The 26,646-nt window shown below is 39.9% G+C and overlaps 1 protein-coding gene across 5 annotated transcripts in view; it reads right to left on the bottom strand.

Annotated features, from left to right (window-relative positions):
- Positions 1 to 26,646, bottom strand: part of TSG101 (tumor susceptibility gene 101) — a 248,197-nt gene that overhangs the window by 57,972 nt on the left and 163,579 nt on the right. For all 5 annotated transcript variants that reach the window (XM_067145703.2, XM_068227271.1, XM_067145704.2 and 2 more), the window contains one exon: positions 4,521 to 4,747. In XM_067145703.2, the coding sequence (XP_067001804.2) occupies positions 4,521 to 4,747 (227 nt within the window). The remainder of the gene's footprint in view (positions 1 to 4,520; positions 4,748 to 26,646) is intronic.

Below are 26,646 nucleotides of genomic sequence, written 5' to 3' on the forward strand. Positions count from 1 at the left end.
CTTCCTCTATCTCCTTTCAAGACTTTGTGATCTTCAACAGTGGTCTCTGATCTGTGTTTCTGAGCTGGTCTTCTTTACCATTTCTGCTGCACAATCTGTGTTTTGTTTGGTGACGTGTAATTTGTCGTTCTCTTAACACCAGGAAATATTCCTCAGTGGAACTCTTCTGGGCTTCCTATAAACCTGCAGTCTATTCAGTGATTCTTAAATTTTACACATACTGAAACCTGCTCCAGGATGAGTAGACTCTAAAGATGAAGTTTGGTTGAGATCTATTCAGCCGTTTACCCTTGATGGTGGAACGAACGAACGAACAAGCAAGCAAGCAAGCAAGCAAGCAAGCAAGCAAGCAAGCAAGCAAACACAAAAGCAAAAAACAACCGATATGATCTTGAGTTGACCTAAAATAGATAAATGTATCAAAATATGGCAAAATAAATGACATTACAGACAGCGGACCCTCTACAACTTTATTTGTAAGATTATTATAAATATTGTACGTCCCTCTAACTACAGTACTTGCATGGCTTTTGGAGATCCAGACGTGCTAGAATTTTAGGACTTTTTTAATGTGCCAATAAATTACCGACAAGGCTGACGTATTTGAGCACCTTCAAATACCCCCAGACTGACCCAGGATTGAACCTGCCAACTGGAGTTTAGAAGGCCAGCGTTCTACTGTATGAGCTACTCAGCCAAGCGTCACGCTCGATTATTTTCCTAGGTAACCTATCCCTCTCCATTCACCTCACATGACTCCATCAACAAAGCCAGTTCACAGTTTCATCCATCAAGTTCATTCCTTATTTAGCTTCCATCTTGTTATTGCAAGTGCCTCTTTCTATTATTCCACCCGTCCATAGTACACTAGCAATTATTCTTTCTACCTCCATGTCGGTTACCTTCCACTTATGAAAATGATATCCTGAGTCCACCCAGCTTTCACTCCCATACAGCAAATATGGCTAGTAAATAGAGTGATGTAATTTCATCTAAGAGCTCACTTCTTCCTTACAGAATACTGGAGATCACAACTACAAGCTTACTGCATTAGCGTTGCTACACCTTGATTCAATTTCACTTGCTATGCTACCATCTTGGGAATTACACGTCCCAAGTGCTTGAAACAATCCAACCATTCCAGCTTTGTATTTCCTATATGACATTCATTCCTCTTAGGTTTCTCCCGAACTGATAATGGAAATGGCAATTTTTATATCATACTCTCTGCATTTGTTTTCAGTCTCCAAGATATTAACTGTCTGAAGTACAAATTTATTCTGAACTTGTTTGACCCCTGTGACTGAATATTTATTAACTTAGTTCTAATGTAAGGGATGACTGTCCTGAAGGATCAGAACACTGGAATATTTACTGTTTTTTGTTTTGTTTTTATTTCCTAACTTAAAAATAGGTTTAGTATGGCCAAACTGACAAATGAATACATTTCAGGTGGATCCAAAGTTTTTCTTCGTGTAGTATGTTTTGAAACAGTCTTCCAAATGAAGAGGAACAAGTAATCATTTACGTTAGGGTGAAATAAGCCTTCATTTCATGTACGGATACATCTTTCTATGTATTACCACAATCCCCGCCAGCTAGAAATGCACTGTGTGCATATTTATTAGTTTCGTTACGGTTCTCATCCAGAAATCATCACCCGAGTATTGACTAAATTCATCTAACTCTCTTCCAGATTCAAACAGTTGCTGAGAAATCAATGGATTGAGTCTACATTGACTGCTGAAATGGAATTTTACTGGATTATTTGACTCGTGAATCCAGGCCCAATCACTCGTGCATACCTCGCTTTCGTTTATACAGTCCTCACTGCTCTCAATGCTTTCACTCAAATTGTCATCAAAATTACGTTTACTGAATTCACCATTATTTATATCACATGACTGGACCTGCCAGATGGCAGAACAACCTCTGATGATGATATATCACAGTCACTTTCATTTAGAACTTCATTCTCCCACTTGTAAAATTCACCAGATTCAATAGACTTTATAACGTTCAGGCCTTTGTGCTGCCATGATTACAATATAAACAAACCACACGCGTACCTGAAAAGATATCCACCGAAGATAAAATACTTATGTGAAATAATCAATAGTGGTCCAGGAACTTCCGAACACTTCAATACACGCTACAGATATCAATAATCAGCACTATCTATTGTACCGGTAAAAGAGCCCGACTCTCAAATTAAATTTTAAAGTAGCATGACTATAGTTCTCAGGGCGAAAAACTGGATTAATTGTAGCTAGGGCTCGGTGCAGGAGGTAGGGTCCTATCTACAGAAAAACTTTGACTCTGATTGCACAAGAGTTTATTCAAATAAGTCATGAATTTGCACATCACCTCTAAGTAGAAATGGATTGTCTTCCTCGTATTCCAATAGTATGGCTCGGGTTCTCCAGCTCATCAAGCCAAGCTGGTTGAAGCACGTTCCAGAAGACTCCAGAGATTCCAGGGACTCCAGATACTCCAGGCAGAGGCAGCTGGACTGTCTGGATTGACGGCAAGTAGAGATGCCTCAAACTCTGAGGCCCGGGTTGAACCCCGGTGATCCAGGCGATGTTGTAGATAGCCATGTACAACCTCAGCCCAATGAGACTGAGAGGATTGATGTTCCCAAGGTCACTAGTAGCACTGAGTCCATGAAAACCTTGGATGATCAACTTATAAGCAGAGTTCTTGATAATTGTACACCAAGACTTCCAACACTCCTAAAACGATATGAGTGGTATTAATAATTTAGAGTTCATCACTAGGAAAATCCTCGTCCCTGAATAACTTTGGCAACGAAAAATACAAGTCCCTTCTTGTGAAATTATAGTTAAACTCAAAGTTCATTACTGGCGAAGGTGCAAGTCTTTGCCTAATCTCAAATGAAAACACAAGTCCATTCACTTGGAAGTTTGAATATATTTAAAGTTAATCACTGGTGAAATTCATAAAGTCTTTGAGTGACCACTGACGAAAACACAAGTCCTTCCACATAAATAAATTCACTGACGAAATTTATAAGTCTTTTAAACCAACACTGGCAAATGTACAAGTCTTTGAGTAAATGTAAGTGAAATCCTAACTTCGTTTAAAGCCGTTGGAAAGTTAAAGTTCATCACTAGCAATGTTAATCAATCACTGTCTATTAGAAGGATGAGTTCCTCAACAGTCGCAAATATTCCACGTAAATAATACAAGTCCATTTCACGAACACTTAGAAAAATTCCAATCTCGAATACTCGTAAATAATACAAGTCCATTCAATGATCACGTAGAAAAGTTCTGGTCTCGAACACATGAAAATAATACAAGTCCATTCAGTGAACACTTAGAAAAATTCCAGCTTCGAAGACGCGTAAATAATACAAGTCCATTTAGTGAACACTTAGAAAAGTTTTAGTCTCGAAGGCACGTAAATAATCCATTCAATGAACGCTTAGAAGAATTCTGGTCTCGAACCCATGTAAATAATACAAGTCCATTTCACGAACACTTAGAAAAATTTCAGCTTCGAAGACACGTAAATAATACAAGTCCAAACACTTAGAAAAGTTTCAGTCTCGAAGGCACGTAAATAATACAAGTCCATTTAATTAACACTTGTAAATATTCTAAGTTCAATTACGAAGACTTAGAAAATTTTCTACAACACTCGAAGTCTTACGAGTCCACTTTATAGTACTTCGAAGAATAGTCTTCCCACACTTGTATAATGACAGAGTTCCACGATGATAGTAGCAGCAAGAGTGTCCCCGCTGACTACTCAGCTGAGACTGTGTGAATAGGCTACAGCAGATCCTCCTTTTATTCAATCCGGGATGTCTACGTCATAATAAGGTTTGATTGAATATCTCCCGAATCCCTCGATGGATTTGCTTGAAACTCGAGCATTGGGACATTTAGGTGATCCCAAACAAGATGACATATCGCTCGATTCGCTAGCATCATTATTATAGAAATTTCAACATTTTCTCCATCGAACTCTCTAGAACAAGTGACGTGGAATCCAGAAAATACCAGTCAAGGCTGGTAACACGTGTTGAGACAAGCGGGCGGTCTAGCTAGCCCCTGTGGCTACGTCACAGCTCACAGTCGTCATACACTCGCTAGCTGGTCCTCGCTGCTAGTAAACAAACCAGGCGCTCTCGGAACATTACGCGTGGTAAATAAACGTAACTTATGCTCAAAAATACTTATGTACAGGTCGTAACCGGTACACTATATGAATAAGAAATTTGAGATTTAAATGGCAGACAGGCAGCGCCCGTCTTTCATCATAACGGGAATTACGAGCCGAGGATGAGCAATGCCCGTCTTTCGTCTCCAATCAGTTAAATTGCAAGCTTTCAATACAGTCTGCCATTAAGATCAAGCCCTTGGCATGAGTTACATTAATCATGAAGTGCTTGTTCAACAAGATAATAAAATTTTACACACCACTTTTTGGTTCAAACTACACTCTCTCTTACGTAGTTATTTCACCAACACTCACATAATACTCTTACCATTTGTGATGTGGGAGGGTAAGGAGGATAACCTCCTGATGTTGCCACTGGTGGGTTGTATGGATACGGCGTTGTGGGTCCGCTGTTATATGGATATGGGTAAGGTGGGTATACAGAAGGATAACTTGATGAACTAGATTGCTGTGGGTATGAGGGATTTGGAGGGTATGGTAGATAAGGTGGATTTGTACTGCCACTCCCTCCACTAGCAGGTACAGGCATGTATGCTGGAAGAAAAGAAAAAAAAGACATAAGTTGAATAATAAACTTGACTTGTTCAAGAAATATCATTAACCTATTAGACAACTGGGAGTATAGTTGGAAAGGTAATTCACTGTGAGGTCTGTTCAAAAAATAACCAAACTTTGAAAATAGCACACAAATGCTAAGTCTTATTGGTTTCCAGTATGTGGCACCATACAGTGGTATGTGATAAGTAATTAGCCATGTGCTACACATTACTAAAACAATTATTAGTCAGCAGTTGTTAGTTTGTGAAAGTGTAGAGTACATTATGCCGTGCGATAGTTGAGATGTTTGAATATTACAAGCAGTGTATCAACATTTGCTTCTCCTTCAAACTGAGAAAAATATTTTTGAAGCGAGACAGTTCTGACAACACTTGTGCACCATGAATTCTTTCGTGAGCGTCAAACGGTGAACCGGTGGTATTAACTCTAAGACTAGACATATAGGGTGCGGCAGAAATACCCGACGAATTTCAAACGTAAATAACTCGGCAACGCAACAAGCCATTTAAAGATTCATTGCACAGATGTAAAGATAGTGTTTGCCATTTGCGTCACATACACACTAGGTTTTGAAAATAATGTCATCCAAATGCTGACCGTCCTGTTTGATGCACCTCTGAAGCCTCTCCTTGAAGTTCTGCACGACTCACTTGAGCATGTCTTGTGGTACTGCTTCGATTTCTTCACGGATGGCAGCTTTAAGGTCATGTAGTGTTCGCGGCTTACGACAGAAGAAGTGATCCTTCAAATATCCCCAGAGAAAGAAATCGCACGGGGCGAGGTCAGGGGAACGGACTGGCCACGGTCCATCGCCCCGTACGGGGTTGGCATTTTTTAAATAAGTCTCAATGACGAAACCTCGGTGTTCACCACTCCACGCCATGTTAGCGGCTGGCTGGCTGGCTGGCTGACTGACTGACTGACTGACTGACTAGCCCGGACGAGACGATGCACGTGTTCTCCATGGCCACGGCCAAGACCGTGCGCACCACAACAATAACGCCTGTTTGAAAGCTGTGGCCAATATGACCTTTAGTTCACTCCAATCTACTGTATGTGACAAATGGCAAACCTTGCTCTTTTAAACTGCACAACAAAATTGTGAATGGCTTGTTGCATTGCTGAGTTATTTATGTCTGAAATTCGTCAGGTATTTCTGCCGCACCCTATATTTGAGATAAAATATCCCCCAAAAAAGTTCACATTTGTGGAGAAACAACCCTTGGAATCTCCACTACGATATCACACAGCCCAAGCAGACTGTTTTCTTTTATCCATACTGAACTTAAATCCACACTGACAGGATGACAATTTCAGTCAATTGAAGAAATCAAACTGAAATCTTAGGTGGAAATATGCACAATCCTCCTAATTGCCTACCATGACTGCTTCCATTAGTGGAAACAGCATTGGGAGCATTGTATTAATATAGAAGGGAGTAAATTGAAGGAGAACCTGGTACATAGGCTGCAGGTAAGCTCTCTAAAGAGTTTATTTTTGAACAGACCCCACTACTGGGTACTGGCATGTATGCTGGAAGATACAAAAAGCCATCGAGCAGAATAATTTATTTAATTTTTAAAGATATATCATTAACATGTTAGATAACTGGGAATATGGTTAGAACAGTAATTCATTATGTTGAGAACTCAACCTGAAGCCTGGTTCGATCCTCAACAGCTCCGCTGTCAGCTATTACAGATGGCCTAGGTGTCAATGAAAAGGTGTACTAGGGAAATGAGCAAGATAGTTTCCTGTTGCTTTCCTCACAGGACCAGAAGTTTCTATTACATATTAGTCTGCCAAGCACAATGAAATGCTCACACCAACAGACCCTATGAGCAAAATTTTCAGACAATTCATAACGGACTGGAACCTCCATGACTCGGGCGGCAGCGCACCGGCCTCTCACCGCTGAGTTCCAATGGTTCAAATCCCGCTCACTCTGTGTGAGATTTGTGCTGGACAAGAGAGAGGACAGGTTTTTTCCCCGGGTATTCCTGTTTTCCCTGTCATAATTCATTCCAGCAATACTCTCCAATATATCAATTCATTTCATCTGTCATTCATTAATCATTGCCCCAGAGGAGTGCGACAGGCTTTGGCAGCCGGCACAATTCCTATCCTTGCTGCTAGATGGGGGCTTCATTCATTCCATTCCTGACTCAGTCGAACGACTGGAAACAGGCTGTAGACTTTTATTTTCATAACGGACTGACTGCATACGGAATAGTATTACTAGCATCGCTCGTACCTCAGTTCCTTTCACACTGTTAATGCCAAAGATGAGACTTTGAGACAGGTCAATGAAAGTAACAAATTTGTTCTAATCCATACCAAAAGATATAGTGCGCTGCAAAGTCTATGTCTTGCCAGCAAAGGCAGTAATAAATAAACTTATGTCATAATGGTCCACCTTTTCAATACTATATTATGCAATGTTTACATTACATTTCTAACCTAGGAACTAGTTTTGGCCTTGGCTGGCCATCATCAGCCTTAATGCAAAACTGTACAAACATATCCAACAATTAAAACACATGTACAAATACGCACAAATGCAAAGGCAGAGTAATCAACTATGCCTAGTAATAATGAGACAAGTTCTCAATAGCTTCTATTTTCCAGATTCACACGATAAAAATGTTATTCTCGCTCTATATAAGTTGGTTCAAGTAACAGAAGGGAACAAGTAAGTGACAAATCAAATATACAGAAAGGGAGAAAAAGCAAAGTTATATTGACACGATGGGCTCCTCTCCTTGTTGTGTCCGTCCTGTGCTCTTACAAGTACCAGGCATGATAGGTGGAAATCAGATGTCAACAAAAATCACATCAGGGAAAAGTACAGTTGAAATAAAAAAAATACAATTTTCATATTTTCTTCCAGTGACCAAGAAGGGCCTTAACTACAAGCATGTCAAGTTAGTGGCATGCTTACCTGTCTCTACATAACGTTCTGTGAGTGGCTAGCTTTCAGGTGCTGTGTAGATCAGTGCAAAGACACTTGCCTGCAGAGCATGAACTTGTGGGTTTAAATCCACCAGATGTCTTCAATGATGTTTATTTGCTACCCTTCCTTTTTACATTAATTTTGGTTGCCATGGTCATACAATGTTTCAAGTATGTCACTTATTCATGGTTGCTATTAGGGTATGCAAAGACACACTGTATATTTATGTATTTATTTTATTTATTCAGTCATTCACTTATTAATTTATTTATTTCATGTCTTCATTAGTGGTTTTGGCCCTTTCTTATACTCATCTACATAATAATGAGTATACATTTCAGAACTAATTAACTGAAAAGCTTAATTATATTAATTTTTCAACTACACTCATATCCACAAAAACCAGAACACCTTGAAAGACTAGAGGTAGGAAGTTCATATGCACAGGACATGTGCATTAGTATGTTCTGAAGATGTAATTAGCATTTGAACCATGTCGGCCCTCAGGTTCAAGGTTCACATCGATATCTCGGCGCACCACCACGACTGGTAAAACGTGTCTGTAGCTCTCGTTGTCGCTATAAACCAAAGGTAATGGATCAGTGTGACTTGAGCAGATGTTGCAGGATGCCTCACAGACGTAAGCGAGAACCATACCGTCAAATGAGTAGGTTTGAAAGAGAGCGTATTATTAGCATGTGAAAACGTGATTCATCCATCCGGGAAATTGCTGCTAGTGTGGGTCAAATTGTGTCAGCAGTGCAACGGGTGTATACAGAATGGTTCACAGAAGGCCGTAGAACACGACGAGATGGGTCTGGTCGCACCACCCAGGCCACCCCGCAAGAAGATCAACATCTCATCCGAATAGCATTGCAGGACAGATCTGAGTCCTCCTTAGCTCTGGCACAACAGTGGAACAGTGTAACACATTCTACACTATCAGGAGTGACAGTCTGTCGCCGTTTACTACGGTCTGGGTTACCGGCGCGTCGTCCACTTCTCTGCCTACCTTTGACTAATGTGCATAAACATGCTAGACTGTAATTGTGTATGGAACGTCGTCACTGAGGGCAGGAATGGCAGCAGATAATGTTTTCAAACGAATCCAGGTTCTGTTTGTTTGAAAACGATGGCCGCATTTTGGTTTACCGCAGACAGGGTGAGAGGCATCACATTGACTGCATTCGCTCAAGACATACAGCGCCAACTCAAGGCCTTATGGTGTGGGGTGCTATTGTCTACAACCACAAATCACACTTTGTGCATGTCCAGGGCACTGCGACCAGTCTGACCTACGTGAATGACATCATGCGACCCGTAGCCATACCCTTGCTGCACGATACACCTGACACCATATTTCAGCAGGAAAATGCATGACCACATGTTGCTGCAAGAACACATGCCTTCTTGTTGTCACAGGATGTCAGACTGTTGCCCTGGCCCGCCCGATTACCGGACTTGTTGCCAATCGAAAATGTGTGGGATATGGTGAAGCAACAGACGCAGCGCTGTAACCCAATGCCAACCACCAAAGATGAACTGTGGAACCAGGTGAACATAGCATAGATGGCTATAACCCAGGACGCCATTCTCGCCTTATACGCGTCGATGCCATCATGCATGGAACAAGTTATCAGTACCCATGGAGGACCCAATGCCTACTAGGCAACTGGACACGTGCTGAACCTAGGTGACAGAAATGTTCAACATTTCTGCAGAACATATGTCCTGTGAATATGAACTTCCTATCTCTATTTTTTCAAGGTGTTCTGTTTTTTATGAACATAAGTGTACATTCATTTTTCCACTCCTACTCATATACACATGCTGGTTAAGTAATTAATAGGTAATCTTGACAAGACTGCTTGAAGGAGACTGAAGAACTGGAATTGCTAATATTAAATAGAAGGAAATTCCATAGCCTTGCATCAAACACTTAAGGAATGATACACAGGTAGTGCAAGACTAGAAGTCAATCGCGTGTTATGTTTATGAGAGGAGGAGAGGAAACTGAACTCTGACAATAGATACTAGGCTTTTGATTCATTTTACAGTCAAAAAATGAGTCGTAATGTGGACTGAGGCAAATCATGGAAAGGTTTTGGAAAAAGCAAAGAGACCTTCACCTGGTGTTAATAGATTTAGAAAAGGCCTATTAATCTAGAGCCCAGACAAGAGGTATGGCGGAGTCTTAGGCAAAGGAATTTTCCTGAGAAATATGTTAAAATGGTACAGGAGGTGTACAGACATGTGAGAGTGAACACTGAGAAAAAGGGGACTTCGAAATAAAAGTCATGTAGCACCAGGGATCTGCTTTAAGTTGTTTCCTGTTCAATATGGTAATGGATGCGATGTCAGATAAAGCGAGAGAAGCGACATCATGGTGTATCATGAATGCAGATGATGTGGTACTGTGATCAGAGACTAAGGAAAGAGATCTGAGAAAACTGGAGCATTAAACCTCAGCACTTAAAGATCAGCAGGATGAAAACAGAATATTTACATCTTCGTGTCAGAGAAGATGGAGAAAATCTACAGCTGAATGGTGAAGGCATAAAGAGATTGAGCCACTTGTAATACCTGAGGTCAGTCTTTGGAGAAACTGGAAATGTAGAACTGGAGCTGAATAACATAATACAGGCAGGCTGGAAGAACTGCCACAACAGGAGTACTTTGTGATAAAAGGGTGGTCAGACAAGTGGTGATGATGATGATTGTGGTGGATGATTATGATGATGATAATAATCTGGTTTATTATTATTATTTTACGTGGGAGTGAAGGAAATCTTGCATAAGACACTTGTGAGGGTCCGCAATCTACAAGTGTGTGAGATTCCTACTCACTAAAACCCACACACCCTTTTTACTGCCATTCATGAGCATTCAAATCCCTCTTTCTGACGCAGGATGCCTTCCATATACACTGCTACCAGAGCCCAAGATTCTTGGAATAATAATAATAATAATAATAATAATAATAATAATAATAATAATAATAATAATAATAATGCAGGTAGCAGGTAGGGACCCTCTTCGGAGGCAGCCTTACCCAGGGAGTGGCGCCCCTGTCTATGCGAGTCCCAGAGCACACTGACCAAGTGTGTATCATCTGGTAAGGGTCCCAGCTCGGGGTTACGAGTGAAGACCTCAACGGAATCTACAGTGGAGAAGTTGAACTTCAGAACAGTGGAGATTGCGGAAGAGGCAGCCCAGTACTCAGAGAATTGTATGAGTACACTATTTACCAGCAGCGTTTGTCTCCCATGTTAGGGGCGGCTGCAAGGTGCTCGGTCAACGGTCTCGAAGGCGGAAGAGGAATCTTAACTCCCAACGGCAATGAGAGCGGAAAAACCTAGTGGAGTAAACCACGAAAAAATAATCATTTCAGACTAACAATCCAATCTTACTTTCGAAGCTAATTCCTTCCTTCACAAACCACAACTTCATTCGCAAGATGGAAATGTCGCTGAAAGAAAGCACTACCCCAGGTGGCAGCTCGGCAGAGAAATCCACCATTGCACTATGCAAGCAACGGGGCCTAGGATTCTGGGGAGTCCCAACATCTGCGAGAAAGACGAGTCGGAGTGTCTTGAATCACCTTCCAAACTCAAATTCAAGATGAACTATTTCATTGGAACAATAAACGTCAACTCACTTACCAGAGTCAGAAAACAAAAAGAACTAGAAAAGCTTTTGGAAAAAAATCAAATCCAGATCCTAGCTGTACAAGAGACAAGATTCCTGGAAGAAAACATCAAAGACATCAATCAATAAAGAACATTCAAAGGAAAGCCGGCGATTAGAACAACCACCAACATGCCTCTGCTCGGAACCTGCTTCTACGTAAACAAGAAGGTAGTAAACAATGTCACAGACTTCACATCAAAATCTGAAAGATTGTCTCTACTAACTATTAAATGCAAGAATAAGAGGTACACTCTCATCAACTGTCACGCCCCGATCAATGAAGACAACAAGAAGAACCCACAGAAAGTTGATGACTTCTGGGATCTTCTGGAAACTGAATTCACCCGGATACCCAAGAGCAATGTAAAAATCCTGCTGGGAGACTTCAATGCACAGATTGGGAAGGAACAAAAGTACAGAGACATCGTAGGGGAATATCCAGCACCTAAGAGGACAAAAAAGAATGGGGAAAGGCTCATTGGACTCTGCAAAGCTTTTCAGTTGACAGGCTAGGAGGAAAAGAGAAATATGATGGAATGAAGAGTGCGAGGAAGCTCTCAACACACTTCAAGAAACTCCCGAGAAAATCAAAGACATGGGTATCTCCAAATCCCGAACTAGGGGAATTCCACTTGGATCACGTAGCGATAACGAGGAAAAACTCAAAGGAGGTGATGAACGTCAAAGTGATTAGGACCAGTGAATTCAATTCAGACCACTATCTCTCCAAAGTAAAAATCTGTTTTCTCCCAATAGGACAAAAGAGAGACCCACCTAAAATAATGAGATACAACACAACGAAATGAACGTCACTGAAGACATCATTAGAAACTTCAGGGACGAAATCCGGACCAGCAGAAAGGGGAACTGGCAAGAACTATGCACAGGAATCAATGAAACTGCAAACAAAACACTCGGACAGGCTAGGAGGAAAAGAGAAATATGGTGGAATGAAGAGTGCGAGGAAGCTCTCAGGGAGAGGTCCGAGAAATGGAGAAAATGGAAATGCTCCAGAGGAAAGGAACAAATGGAACAATTCAGGCAACAGAGGAAAGAAACATCCAGGATATTTCGAAGGACTAAACGATCATTTGAAAGAGCTCAACTGGAAGAGATCCAGACTGACTTTGTCAAGAACAATTCCAGAGACTTTTATCACACCTTCAAAAGAAAACTCAAAAGATACCAAGCGCCAAGTTCGAGCTTCAGAAATGAACAGGGTAAAATCGGACTGAACAACCAAGAAAACTGTGAGATATTAGCCAGATACTTCCACACTCTCTTGAACTGTCCTTCCCCAACCTCTAAACGAGAATTTCCAGACATACCAGAGAACTCAGAAGATAACGAACCACCAACAAAGGAAGAAGTCAAGGAAGCTCTTGAAAACCTCAAAAACAACAGGGCAAGTGGAGAGGACTCAATAACGGCAGAAATGCTGAAATGGGCAGAACCAGAAATCTTAGATGATCTTTACTAAATCAAGGAAATCTGGGAGAAGGAGACAATCCCAGAAGAATGGAAAACAGCACTTATCCATCCGTTGCATAAGAAAGGGGACAAGCAGGATGTCAACAACTATAGGGGCGTGTCCCTCCTCCTGATCGCCTATAAAATTCTCTCAAAACTGCTTCTTAATAGAATAGAAGCGAATCTGGACCAACAACTAGGGGAATACCAAGCAGGGTTTAGGAAAGTTGCTCCTGTATCGAATAAATATTCAACCTGAAGTCAATACTCCGCCATAGAATGTTGAGTGGGAAGAAAATTGTGGTGTTGTTTATAGGCTTCAAAAAAGCCTTCGATTCGGTGGACAGAGACTTTGGATAAGATCATTAGGGAATTTGGAGTCAAAACCAAACTGGCAAATATAATCAAAGAGACTAACAGGCACAACCTCCAAGGTAAAATTCTTCAGGCATCTCTCACAATCATTTGAAATCAAGACAGCCGTGAGGCAAGGGGATGGACTATCCCCACTCCTATTCAACTGTGTCCTAGAAAAGATAGTGAGAATATGGAACTCAGAACTTGAACATCAAGGGATAATCCCGATCTGTCTAGGGAGAAAATCAGGTGGGATTAAAGTCAACTGCTTGGCTTTTGCTGACGACTTTGCTATACTATCAGAAAGTCCAGAGGTCGCAACCATCCAGATTAACCTCTTGGAAAGAATCGCCAGCCAAACAGGACTGAGGATCTCAGCAGAAAAGACCAAATTCATGACGAACATCAAAGATGACCAAAATTCCTGGAAACAGAGATAGGACGGATAGAAAGGGTCAAAGAGTTCAAGTACCTTGGTGAGACAATACAGGAGAATGGACTAGAAAAAGCTGCAGTGGAAGATTGGATCTCAAAAATGGAGAGAGCATATGGCTTGACAAAAAACATCTACAATAAGAAGTGCTTGTCTTGGAATTCCAAATTAAAACATTACAACACCGTGGTCAAAACAGAATGCCTGTATGCCAGTGAATGCCTGTCCATGAACTACAAGCTGGAGAAGCTAGAGGTCCTGGAAAGAAGAATCCTCAGAAAAATTATGGGAGCTGTCCAAACTGAAAGCAGATGGAAACTTCGGAGTAACAAAGAAGTTTACCAGAAGGTGGAAAGAATCTCAGAGACCATAAAGAAAAGGAGGCTGGCGTTTCTTGGACATCTGTACAGAATGAACGCAAACAGACTTACCAAACAGATATTTGATTACTTCTGGAGAAAAAACAACAACTACAGCATGGATTAAGGAAACGAAGGATATGGAAAGGTTAAACATCTTGGAAGACCAGCTGCTAGAAAATAATACGTTTAGGAACACACTGAAGAATTTGGAAGGTGTTCAAGCCGCAGGAAGAACTAGGAAGACCGGAAGAGCCTGGATAGATGGACAACGGAAGCAGGCCAGCGAACGCATGAAGGAGTATTGGACACAGAAAACTCCACACGAAGAGAAAGAAATTAAGTTGTAGCGCGATCCTTAGTGGTCGATTCGCCTGTAAAAAAAAAATAAAAATAATAATAATAATAATAATAATATTGGCTTTACATCCCACTACCTACTTTTATGTTTTCAGAGACACCGAGGAGCTAGAATTTAGTCCCGCAGGAGTTATTTTACGTGCCAGTAAATATACTGACATGAGGCTGGCGTATTTAAGCACCTTCAAATATCATCGGATTGAATCAGGATTGAACCTGCTAAGTTGTGGTCAGCGTCTGATCCACTCAGCTCAGTACTTAAAGGAGTGTATGAGACAATGGTGAGGATGATGTATGCATTGAAACCTTGCCTCTGAATAAAGTACAACAGATTGAGGAAAATGATGTTGAGATGGATGTGTGATAAGAGAGGTAACTTAAAGGGTCCACCTTTTCAATACAAATAAATGTTATAATGGTTAAGTTACAACATATTTACTTGGAACTAGTTTCAACGCTATTTAGCATCATCTTCAGCCAAAATGTGAGAAATAGGCATAGATGAATACAAGCAAACATATACATTACAGCATTATGAATAAATAAGAGTAAAACGAGACATAAAATAGTGAATTACAAGTTCGGAACTTGTCAGTCATCAAAACAGTCCATGAAGGGTGAATCAAAACTGTACGAACACGAGTTAGGACTCAACAAACACAATCCCTTAATAAAACATACAACACACCAAAACCCCACGGAAGTTCAAGATGAACTTGGCAGTTAAAGATTCAAATTTTTTCAGACACTCTTCTATTAAATGTCGTCTGCCACGAATATAGTACAAACATAAGTTAGGACTCAACAAACACAATCTTCTCAAAAATGCACATAACATTTTAAAAAACTTAGGATTGAGATGAACTTGGCAGTTAAGGATTCAAATGTATTGTCACTTTTCACTAAGTGTCACTTCAAAACAAGCTGTAAAGGGTGAAATAAAATTGTACAAACACGAGTTAGGACTCAATAAACACAATCTTTTGAAATACATGTAACACAGTCAAACTTTGTGTAAGTTCGAAATGAACATGGCAGTTAAAGATTCAAATTTGTAGTTACTTTTCATTAAATGTCACTTCAAAGCAGTCTATGAAGGATGAAATAAAATTGTACAAACACGAGTTAGGACTCAATAAACACTATCCTTTAAAATACATATACAAAGGGCACTAGGAAGGTTTTGAAATGTGAGTGAATGCTTTAGACTTTTTCAAAATAATTTCCGCCATGCTCAATGCACTTCTCCATACGTCAAAACCAGTCACTGAACCAACTCTGCCACTTTTCTTCGGTTACATTTTCATATTCTTGATCTTATGCTGCCAGAAACTCCTCGTCGAATGCAAAACGCCACCATTTCAGCTTCAGCTTCACTTCTGGGAAGAATGCGAAGTTACATGGGGTAAGATCAGGACTGTATGGAGGGTGATCAAGCACAGTCAACCCTGATCTGGCAAGAAAATCCACTGTTACATTAGCACAATGTGCTGGAGCATTGTCGTGATGCAAAAGCCAAGTGTTGAGCCGTGACCTTGGATGGAGCTGCTTGAGAGCCTGGATGACCGGAGGCAGACAAGTTTTACTGTACCACTTCGCAGTAACTGTCCTTTGTGTTTCTAGCACAACCCAAGTCAGGCTGCCCCGTTTAGTGAAGAATACTGCAATGATCCTTTTCTTCACTGACCTTGACTTTCGCACAGTCACATGAGTACCCTCATCTTCAAACAGCCACACCTTGTTCTGGGATTTTGTTGGGACATCGTAATAATAAAGCCAAGTTTCTTCACCTGTATTGATGCTATTGACGTTACGCAAAATCCCATTTTCAAACTCTTTTAGAATTTTCGGCACCATTTCACTCGATGTGCCCTTTGCTCCTCTGGTGAAAGGAGCACCTAAAGGGAACAAACCTTTCTAACGTGGAGATGGTCATGTAGAAATGAATGAATAGCTGGTGCAGGGATGTGGAGGGTCTCTTCTACCTGCCGATATGTCAACCGCCTCTCTTGCTGCAACATTTTCCTCACAGCTTCAATGTTTTCCTCAGTCACTGATTCAGACGGTCACCCAGAAGGAGGATCGTCTTCAACCCCAAAATTTCCCCTCTGGAACTCTTTGTACCAGCAGAAAATTGTTGTCTGATGTGGACAGTCTTTCCCCAGCACAGGAGTCATTTCCTCCAGGCACCGATCAACAGTTAATCCATGAGCAAAATTATAGGGGATAATTGCGCGATATTCACCTTTAGACCACACTGACATCTTACCTTGCTTTCAATCCCACTGCTTGGTAACAACTGGTGTGTAGGTCGGGCTTTGCTGTCTTCTAGACCGGTTTTCACCCCTCTTTTCATCCCTAACCATAACAGGCGTGTCCAGCCAAATGCTTTTGCATATTGCAAAACTTTCCTAGTGCCCTTTGTAACAAATTCAAACTTTGCGTAAGTTTGAGATGAACTTGGCAGTTAAGGATTCAAATTTGTAGTCACTTTTTCATTAAATGTCACATGGGACAAGTGTAGTACAAACATGAGTTAGGGCTCAACAAACGCAATCTTTTAAAAATGTATATAACATTACAAAACCCAAGTACGATGTGGATGTATGGAGTAACCGAACACAGAGGGACAGTTAAAGTTGCAGAAATAGCAGGAAAAATTCAAGACACATGACTGATTTGGCCATGTCATGAGAAGATTATGTGGGGAAGATGGTGATTAAGATGGAGATTCAGAGTAAATGAAAGAGAGGGAGACCCAGGAGGAGGTCACATTTTGTAATTCATGAAGTTCATATTGCTATGATATCCTCCAGACTTCATGCCTGATTTTTTAAATATCAGAGTGTGTTTGGGACAAAACACTACTCCCACCTGCATGAACAATGATAGCTCGCTGGCCCTCAGAAACCCATGTTCTGATTATCTGATTATAACTCCATGCTTATTCCTTAGTGTGTGGTGCATGAACATGTCTTATCCATATACATTGTCAGCCACCCTTCATTTCTGTATAAAGTTAAGGGTCCCAAGTATTTGTCAAAATCATTTAAGTCTGTTTAAGTTCTCTTTCTTAGTCTCCTTCAATTGAGAGTACAAAATGCCTTTCCCTCTTGGAAAATTAATTTAAAATTCCCTCAGCAGTGAAATACCCACAGCCTAGGACACACACCATTGAATTAAATATGAAAGCTCTTCATTGTTTTCCTCTTTCTTATAACTGTACATGTTACACAAAATTTCCTCACTTTGGCTATAAAGAACTTTCCTACTGGGCTGAGTAGCTCACATGGAAGAAAAAGGAATTCTGAGCTCAAGTTGGCAGGTTCAGTCCCAGCTCACTCTGGTAGCATTTGAAGGTGCTCAAATATGTCAGCCTTCTACCGGTAGATTTACTGGCTCATAAATGAAATCCTGTGAGACAAAAATCTGGCACCTCAGTGTCTCAAAACCGTAAAAGTAGTCAGTGGGATATAGAAACCGATAACATTATTATTAAGAACTTTCCTATCACTCAGCTTATTAACGCAACTGCTGGACTCAGCTTCTATTACTGCTACATATTCCACACATGGTTTTCATACTGGAGGTTGGACACTCCACTTTGTCTTTCCTCTCCCCTTCCCACTTCTCCAAACTTCCAACGTACATGAAACAGTTACCTTCCCACCAGAGTTATGCAGCATCCATATTTCACAGATAATCTGTTCGTCCAGTATTATTCTATTATCCATAATTATAATGGCTGTTCCTTTCTGCTACTTCTAATTATACAGAGTGATTTACGAGGACAAGTAGATAAGTATTTGTAATAAATTTTTTATAATTTATTACAAAAAGAGTACACACTTTTTTTATTGATATCATTTTTCAACATAGTCCCCCTGCTTTTCAATGCACATGGTCCACCCTTTCACAAGCTTTCTGATACCCTCTGCAAAAAAAAAAAAAAGTTTTTGGTTGCGCAACAAGCCATGTATGCACTGCTTCCTTCACCTGTTGATCCGAAGCTGAATCAACAGCCTCTTGCAGCATTTTTAAGAGGACCAAACAGATGGTAATCCAAGAGTGCGAGATTGGGACTACACGCAGGACGCTCCAACACCTCGAAATGCAGCATCTGAAGAGTTTGAGCAGTGTGGGCAATGGTATGTGGACGCAATAAAAGAACTTCTTCCGACAATCGACATCTGTATTTGTTGTGAACTGCAGGTTTCATCTTGTTTACCAGCATATCACTGTAACGTTCACTGTTTCTCCCTTTTCATGGTAATGTTCCAGGATTGGCTCTTGAGAGTCCCAAAACACTGCGAGCATCACTTTTCCTGCAGAAGATTGATTCTTGAATTTCTTTTTGACTGGGGATCCGGGATGCTTCCATTCCATGCTCTGGCGTTTACTCTCTGGTTCGAAGTGGTGAACCCATGTTTCATATCCAGTGATAATTTAAGAAATGTTTCACTTTCATTAGCATGACGGTCCAGTAGGTGCCGACATATTCTCACACAATTGAGCTTCTGCTTTTCATTGAGTTGTTTTGGAACCCATTTCGAACAGACTTTGTGAAAATTAAGCCTGTTATGCACAATTCCATATCCAGAAAAATGGCTAATGTGCATATGGTTTGCCACGTCATCAACAGTCACCCGTCTGTTATTCAGAATCATATCACGCACTTGTTCAATACTGGCATCAGTTACGGCTGCAGATGGACGCCCGTATCTTTTCTCATCCTTCACGCTCATGTGACTCCTTTTGAACTGTTCAATCCACTGGTAAACACTTTCCTGTGGCAAAACACTGTCCCCGTATTGTGTTGAAAGTCACCTATGAATTTCTGCTCCTGGTACACCCTCAGACCACAAAAAACGGATTACGGAACGCTGTTCTTCTTTGGTGCAAACAGAGAGTAACACGGCCATCTTTACGTCGCAACAGCGCAAGCTGTACTTATCTGATAATGCTTAAACCTACCATAGATGTAGACAACAGTACCGTCTAGCAGCTGGTGCGAACACAATGCTGTAGAGCCATCCTGAAGGCAATTAGAGCAAAATTGCAGATACTTGCCTATGTATATAAACCTGGTGCTTTTTAAATCGACCCCATTTCTGTCTGATAGCAAATAGGAAGATGCAATTGCTTTCTAAATGTGAATAAACTATGGGAGATCTACTTACCAACATTTGCCACCAATACACAAGTTATTCTTTGTTAGTCATCAACTGTTTCTTCAATTTTGCTTGTTGCTGGCTTGCTGACGTTTTCTATTGTGAACCCCTTGACATTACAGTGATTATCTTTCATATATTGGTCGGCAGGCGCGTACAGCTTATTCTGCCTCCCATTGACTCATCACTCCCCGCTCCGCGGCATAGCACAAGGACAGCACTTCGCTCACTTTATCCGTGCATAACATGAGATAAGAATTAAAATTAAGAAAATAAGAATTAAGAAAATAAGTTCACACCTTATGACAGGAGATGTTGGAAAGTTTCTCCTCCTGCATCCACACATTTCTGGCATCTAATGTATCCACAAAGATGCACACGAAATGCTGTCAGTTGGTACAGTTATTTATTCACATCTATTTACAAATTAAACACACACATAACCTTAATCACTGCTGTCACTAACGAAATACACACATGAACAACGCTACCATTTTAACAACTGCCTATTACTTCAACATGGAGACTGCAGCCACTGCATGTCACAACAACACAAGGTCACAAGTATACTCCTGCTACACCATAACTCTACTAAACAATAACTCGTCTCTACCACCAAGACCACCTCTTTATATATATGCCTGGCCAGGCTTCTAGAAAGATACATCACAAAATACCTTCTCGTAAACTCTAGACTGCTTAATTACATAAACATAGTCTACAGAATATTCTCCATAATTGTTGTCTACCCAGCGCCTTTCTGGATGTTACAGTGTGTTCCAAAATACTGTAGTGGATTACAAATTATATATACAGCTAAGAATAAATTAATTACAGGTTCTTACATATAAATGTCTATATACAGTACATGCTTCATGACATAACCTTACACATAACCTCGCACACAATGCGATCATTCGACTATGTAAATAACAACAACAATAACTTCATAGCCATATATTACAAGTAACAACAACAATAATAACAACAATAATAATAATAATAAAAAATAATTCGAGCTTGATACTTGCATTATTTACCCATGGGTGAGAGAATATTGTTTTCAAGTTATATCCGTCTATCACACTTGCGTCCTCTATACTTCCTTTTTAGTATTGTGATTTCTAGTTCAATACGGAACAATTATGAAGTTTTAACTTTAAATCACATGCATAAGTTAGTCATCTGTAATTGAGGCTATTTCTCTCCTGATATGCTCTTTCAGTTCATTCAGCGTGTGAGGGTTTCTTGCACACACTTTATTTTTTAAGGCCCCCCCATAAATAAAAGTCACAAACAGTTAAATCTCAGGACCGTGACGGCCACAAGTCTGTACTAATAACATGGTCTTCAAAAGTTTCCTCAATTAAGTTTAATGTGTCATTAGCTGTATGCACAGTGGCAGAGTCTTGCTGAAAATATCCATTTTGACAGTCAGGATCAGTCAATTCATCAAAAAAAAAGGTTTAAGTATATTACCCCTGTATTTTTATGTTTTAATTGTGCCCTGAAAACAAAATAGGTCCTATAATTCTGTATCCATCCACTGCGCACCATGCTCCGATCCGTTCGTCATGCAGAGGAATTAACTTGTGAAAATCCTTACAACAAATGTTCCACCTTTATAATACCATAGAGTCTTTATTGATAACACTACATTAAAATATATTAGTGGTACATGTTTCGTCCTGCTTTCGAGACATATTCAGTCACCAACAAAATCATTTAAAAATAAGGTAAGGACACGCTGAAACCATCAGATAGACAGTCTATGGATCTTATGACGCTGCGTATTGGCGTCTTTTCACGTCTTGAGTCGTAAAAATAACACGAACATGAATAAGATGTGAATCACAAAGTCCAAATGTTACATGGGTTAATATATCGCTACATACGTGGATTGCACAGATATAATACGACATGAATTGCTTTATAAAATGAATTAATCATGTAGATAACCCAACAATGTAACAACAATGCACACGTTGTTAAAATTTATACATAGACAATGCAAGATTAATGCGACATTTAAATTAGATTTATGCAACTCTTGTTATTCAATAAAAGTCTGCATTTCTGCGACTTCTTGTCCAAGTAGTCGCAGGGATTTTGTACGTGTATGTTCTAATTTTTCTGTGATTTCATTTCCTTTTTTCTCATTAAGTAGATGTTTTTCAACACTTTGCTTCTTACTGAGTATAAGGAACCTGTTCCTCTCAATTTGTTCATGAGTTTTTGCACCTATGTGGAGGGCATACACCTGGAAATTGTGTTACAAATCACCTATCGACTTCCCTGCTAGATTCTGTTTTCACATAATTATCATACATGAATACCATTTCCTCTACTGTGTACACACATGGAGGCATTATGAGAATTATACCCGAAGTAACACAACCCAAGAACAGTGGAGCAACAGATCAAAACTAAATACATGTTCTAAGCACGGACTTGAACTGCAAAGTGCGGGCTTTCCTGTGCTGTCGCTGCGATATATAACGAGAAGTGATGAGTCAACGAGAGGCAGATAGCTGGGCCCGCCTGCCGGCCAACCGATGACAGAAACTCGCTGTATAAAAAGCAAAAATGGCAAATAAACACAGAAGATGCCCAGTGATTTCGAACCCAAGAGGTTATGCTCCATAGGTAACTGTCTTAACGCCGAGCTACCACAGCGTCTAAAAGCTAGCCACTCACAGAACATGATTTAGAGACAGGTAAGCATGCCACTAACTTGATATGCTTGTTGTTGGGACCCTAGGGGCCAATGAAACAAAATATTAAAACTGTATTTCTTACTTTAACTATACTTTTCCATTATATGAATTTTGTTGACATCTGAACTTTGATTGTCATGCCCAGTACCTGTTGGTTGTTTACCACCTGTGTTCATCTTTATCTCTTTCTTCCTTTATCTGTCTTTATCCAGCTTTCTTCCTATCCTACACACCACATCAAACTGAAAAACTGTTGAGATGACCTCCTCGATGGAGGTCGATGCCTGTCCTCCTGATGAAGCTGGGAGAGCTGATCTGTCTGAGGATGGCAATGTATGAAGATGTGGAGAATATCCCTTTGCGTCTATCCTTGTCTCCTCCTTCCCACAATGACCTAGCATTGTGTTTGCCCTATTATGTGTTCCTTTTTTAATTCTTATCTTTCTATACATTATTAGATAATTTGAAGATAGGGGTCTCAGATATATTTTTTTAACATACAAAACACTTGTTACTAAGGGTAATACGGTACTGAATAAAAATTATTGCTTTACATCGCACCGACACAAATAGGTTTTATGGAGACGGTGGGATAGGAAAGGCCTAGGAGTTGGAAGGAAGCGGCCATGGTCTTAATTAAGGTTCAGCTCCAGCATTTGCCTGGTGTGAAAATGGGAAACCATGGAAAACCATCTTCAGGGCTGCCGACAGTGGGATTCAAATCCACTATCTCCCGGATGCAAGCTCACAGCAGTGTGCTCCTGACCGCATGGCCAACTCGCCCGGTAATGTAATTCTTAATATAACAGTTGGTGTCTTATACACTGGAAAACATGGCTAATGATACATAATTTACATCTATATATATAAAATAAGAGTTTTGTCTGTACATTGCTCAGAATTTGAAAAGAATGGTATTTCTGTATCGGTCATGTCCACAGTAACAAGGAAATGCACTTTTTTCTTTTCCGTAATTTCTGTCTGTCTGTCTGTACACGCATCACTAGAAAACGGCTGAAGAGAATTTATTAAAAATCGGTATGCAAAGTCGGGGAATAAGTCGCTACAATCTAAGCCATAAATAATTTTATTCACGCTGGTAGAAATGGTAGTTTAGGGGAAGACCTAAAATTTAATTTTCAAATATTTATGTTATTAGTGGTCCTATCTTAATAAAAATTGGTATGCAAAGTTGGAAAATAAATCACTACAATCTTAGTTATAAATAATTTTATTTATACTTAGTGAAATGGTAGTTTAGGGGAAGGTCTGAAATGTAATTCTTAAATATTTACATCATTAGTGGTCCTATCTCATTGGAAACTGGTATACCAAGTCGGAGAATTAGCCACTACAATCTAGGCTGTACATCATTTTATTCACACTGAATTAAATTATTGTTTAGGGGAAGGCCTAAAATTTAATTCTCAAATATTGGTGTTATTAGTGGTCCTATCGATAAATACTACACAACCAAAGTTATACAGAATGAAACTTCCAACCATTTATGTCTTACACATTTTTACCGTACCGGCTATGATAACGCAGATATTCATGAATTTGTATTTTAGTTGCTAAGTCCATATCGGCGCCGAGCCACGAGGAAATGGGGTAACAGAATTTAATGAAAATCGGTATTTAGAGTCGGGGAATAAGAAACTACAGTCTAAGCTATAAACAATTTTATTCACCTTGGATGAAATTGTAGTTTACCGGGCGAGTTGACCGTGCGGTTAGAGGCGCACGACTGTGAGCTTGCATCCGGGAGATAGTGGATTCGAATCCCACTGTCGGCAGCCCTGAAGATGGTTTTACGTGGTTTCCCATTTTCACACCAGGCAAATGCCGGGACTGTACCTTAATTAAGACCACGGCCGCTTCCTTCGAACTCCTAGGCCTTTCCTATCCCATCGCCGCCATAAAACCTGTGTCGGTGTGACGTAAAGCCACTAGCAAAATGAAACAAGAAATTGTAGTTTAGGGGAAGGCGCCTAAAATTTAAATACCTATGTTTTTGGTCCTATCGAAAAGTACTACATAACAAAAGTTACAAAGAATACAATTTCCGATCATTTATGTTTTATTCAGTTTTACCGTACCGACTATGATGAGTGGTATTTCAGATTCGGAGGAAAACTAAATGTGAAGGCCTACAATATCGAAAGCACATAACATTGATCAACAATAACATTACATTGACCATTGTTTGTTGTGATGTGATTTGTTTCTTATGCTGCCTCTCAACTCCGACAGATGGGATTACTGCTGCGTACCGAGTATAACAGTCTGACTGAATATTGGGGGGGGGGGGGGGGGGAATAGCCGGGGAGTTAGAAGACTTTCTTCTTTAGCATGTCATTCCTCTGGTTCATACATTTTCTGATACAGTGATACAGCTGGCTCGTAACACACTGGTTCTTCATAGTATTCCAGTTATTCGATCCCTACTCTGACACGCTGTTTTGAATGAGCAGTGTGCATACTTAAGGCAGATGCTGACTTAGTAGTAGTAGTAGTAGTAGTAGTAGTAGTAGTAGTAGTAGTAGTATGGCCTGGTCTAGAATAACAATTTAGGCATATTCCAAATTATAGCACCACAATCTATAAAATAAGAGTTTTGCCTGTACATTGCTCAGAATTTAAAAAGGATGGTATTTCTGTATCATTTAAATCTAAGAATTTCATTTTTGTCCGTACTGAACTGAGAATGGAAGATAGGAAACTTAAAAGGGTCCACCTTTTCAATACAAATAAATGTTATAGTTTATTTACAACATACATTTACACTTGGAACTAGTTTCGACGCTGTTTGGCGTCATCTTCAGCCAAAATGTGGGAAATAGGCTAGCATGTAGACATTTATATTACACAAGGTGTTACATCAGTGTGATTAAATGAGAGAACATGAAGACGCATAGTACAATGAGCCTATTTCCCACATTTTGGCTGAAGATGACGCCAAACAGCGTCGAAACTAGTTCCAAGTGTAAATATATGTTGTTAAATAAACTATAACATTTGTATTGAAAAGGTGGACCCTTTTAAGTTTCCTATCTTCCATTTCTGTATCAGTCGAGACCACAGTAACAAGGAAATGCACTTTCTACTTTTCCGTCTGTCTGTCTGTATGTACATGCATCACGAGGAAACAGCTGAAGAGAATTTAATGGAAATCGGTATACAAAGTCTGGTAATAAGTCGTTACAATCTAGGCTATACGTCATTTTACTCACGCTGACTGAAATGGTAGCTATGGGGAAGGCCTAAAATTTAATTCTCAAATATTTGTTATTAAGAGTCGTATCTTAACGAAAATCGGTAGGGGAAGTCGAGGAATAAATCGCTACAATCTAGGCCATAATTAATTGTATTCACGCTGAGAAAAATTATAGTTTAGGAGAAGGCCTACAATGGAATTCTCAAATATTTATGTTATTAGTGGTCCTATCTTAATGAAAATAGGTATGCAAAGTCGAGGAATAAGTTGCTATAATCTATGCCATAAATAATGTTATTCACGCTGAATAAAATGGTAGTTTAGGGGTAGGCCTAAAATTTAATTCCCAAATAATTATGTTATTAGTGGTCGTATCGATAAAGACTACATAATATTTTAGTTATGTAGTATTATATTTCCGATCATTTATGTATTATACATTGTTACCATGGCGACTATGATCAGAGATATTAATGAATTTGGATTTTTGTTACTAAGTCCTTATCAACACCGAGTCACGAGAAAATGGGTAAACAGGATTGAATGAAAATCGGTATGTAAAGTCGGAGAATAAGGGATTACAGTCTACGCTATAAATAATTTTATAAGACGCCCTAATATCACAGAGTCTAAAGAAAACTAAATGTGAAGGCCTACAATATAGAAAGCTCATGAAATTGATGAACAATAACATTACATTGAGCATTGTTTGTTGTGAAGTGCTTTGTGTTCTGTTGCCACTCATCTCTACTGCTGTGTACCGAGTATTTTTTAAATTTGCCTTACGTCGCACCGACACAGTTAGGTCTCATGGCGACGATGGGATTGGAAAGGGCTATGAATGTGAAGGAAGCAGTCTTGGCAGCATTTGCCAGGTGTGAAAATGGGAATCCACGGAATAACATCTTCAGGGTTGCCGAGAGTGGGGTTCGAATCCACTATCTCCCGCATGCAAGCTCACAGCTGCGCGCCCCTAACCACATGGCCAACTCGCCCAGTCGTACGAGTGTAACAGTCTGCCTAAATATCGGCGAGAATTAGCTGTGGAATTAGGTAACTTTCTTCTTTAGCATGCCATTCCTCTGTTTCATAAATTTCCCGGTACTACTGGCACGTAAAACACTGGTTTATTATAGCATTCGAGCTAT

The sequence above is a fragment of the Anabrus simplex genome, chromosome 4, assembly GCF_040414725.1.
Source record: "Anabrus simplex isolate iqAnaSimp1 chromosome 4, ASM4041472v1, whole genome shotgun sequence".
Classification (NCBI taxonomy): Eukaryota; Metazoa; Arthropoda; class Insecta; order Orthoptera; family Tettigoniidae; genus Anabrus; species Anabrus simplex.